The sequence below is a fragment of the Seriola lalandi genome, unplaced genomic scaffold, assembly GCF_002814215.2.
Source record: "Seriola lalandi dorsalis isolate HSWRI2012SDOR001 ecotype SW California unplaced genomic scaffold, Sedor1 jcf7180002054960, whole genome shotgun sequence".
NCBI classification, from domain to species: Eukaryota; Metazoa; Chordata; class Actinopteri; order Carangiformes; family Carangidae; genus Seriola; species Seriola lalandi.
The window spans coordinates 160,649-161,291 of NW_019525511.1; the positions used below are offsets into that span (position 1 = coordinate 160,649).

Consider the following 643-nt stretch of genomic DNA (forward strand, 5'->3'; position numbering starts at 1 on the left):
ATCAGACTTTATTGATTTCCAGAGAGGAATTACACACTAATTATCATCAGACTGATGTTTTGAGTAGGAGCAGAGAGGAGTTTTACTTTGAAGGTCGTCAGAGGAAGTAGTCACTGTGGTTTATGTTTCAGCTGCTGTGGAACAGCTGATCAGAGACAGAAGCTGGTAACAACTTCAGTCTGTCAGGACACCAGGACTATTCTATACTATACTATTACTGCAGTAGTTTTTATTAGAGCAGTATTATAACCTGTTTTTCAGTCAGTATTGATCAGTGATCAGTGATTAGTTATCAATCATGGCCAAATGGGGAGAAGGAGATCCTCGATGGATTGTTGAGGAGAGAGCTGACGCCACCAACGTCAACAACTGGCACTGGTCTGTTCTTCATTAATATTATTATTAAAGGGTGTGTGTGTGTGTGTGTGTGTGTGTGTGTGTGTGTGTGTGTCTGCCTCAGGTGAGTGCACTAGACAGGTGTCTCGAACACCTGAAATCCAGACTTGTTTTTGACCAATAGGAGGCGACGCTGAAGTTATTGATTTGATCTGATCAGCTGAGTCATCAAAAACAGAAGAAGAAGAGTCTAGAGAAATCAGTCAGTCTGGGTGGGGGAGGGGGGGGGGTTATTTTAGGACTGCAG

The 643-nt window shown here is 42.9% G+C and overlaps 1 protein-coding gene across 2 annotated transcripts in view; it reads left to right on the forward strand.

Annotated features, from left to right (window-relative positions):
• The first annotated feature begins 125 nt into the window (after nucleotides 1–125).
• The window catches only part of ahsa1a (AHA1, activator of heat shock protein ATPase homolog 1a), a 5,989-nt gene continuing 5,471 nt past the window's right edge, over nucleotides 126–643 (forward strand). For both annotated transcript variants that reach the window (XM_087170802.1, XM_087170803.1), the window contains exon 1: nucleotides 126–378. In XM_087170802.1, coding sequence (XP_087026928.1) covers nucleotides 299–378 — 80 coding nt within the window. In that variant the 5' untranslated portion in view covers nucleotides 126–298. The remainder of the gene's footprint in view (nucleotides 379–643) is intronic.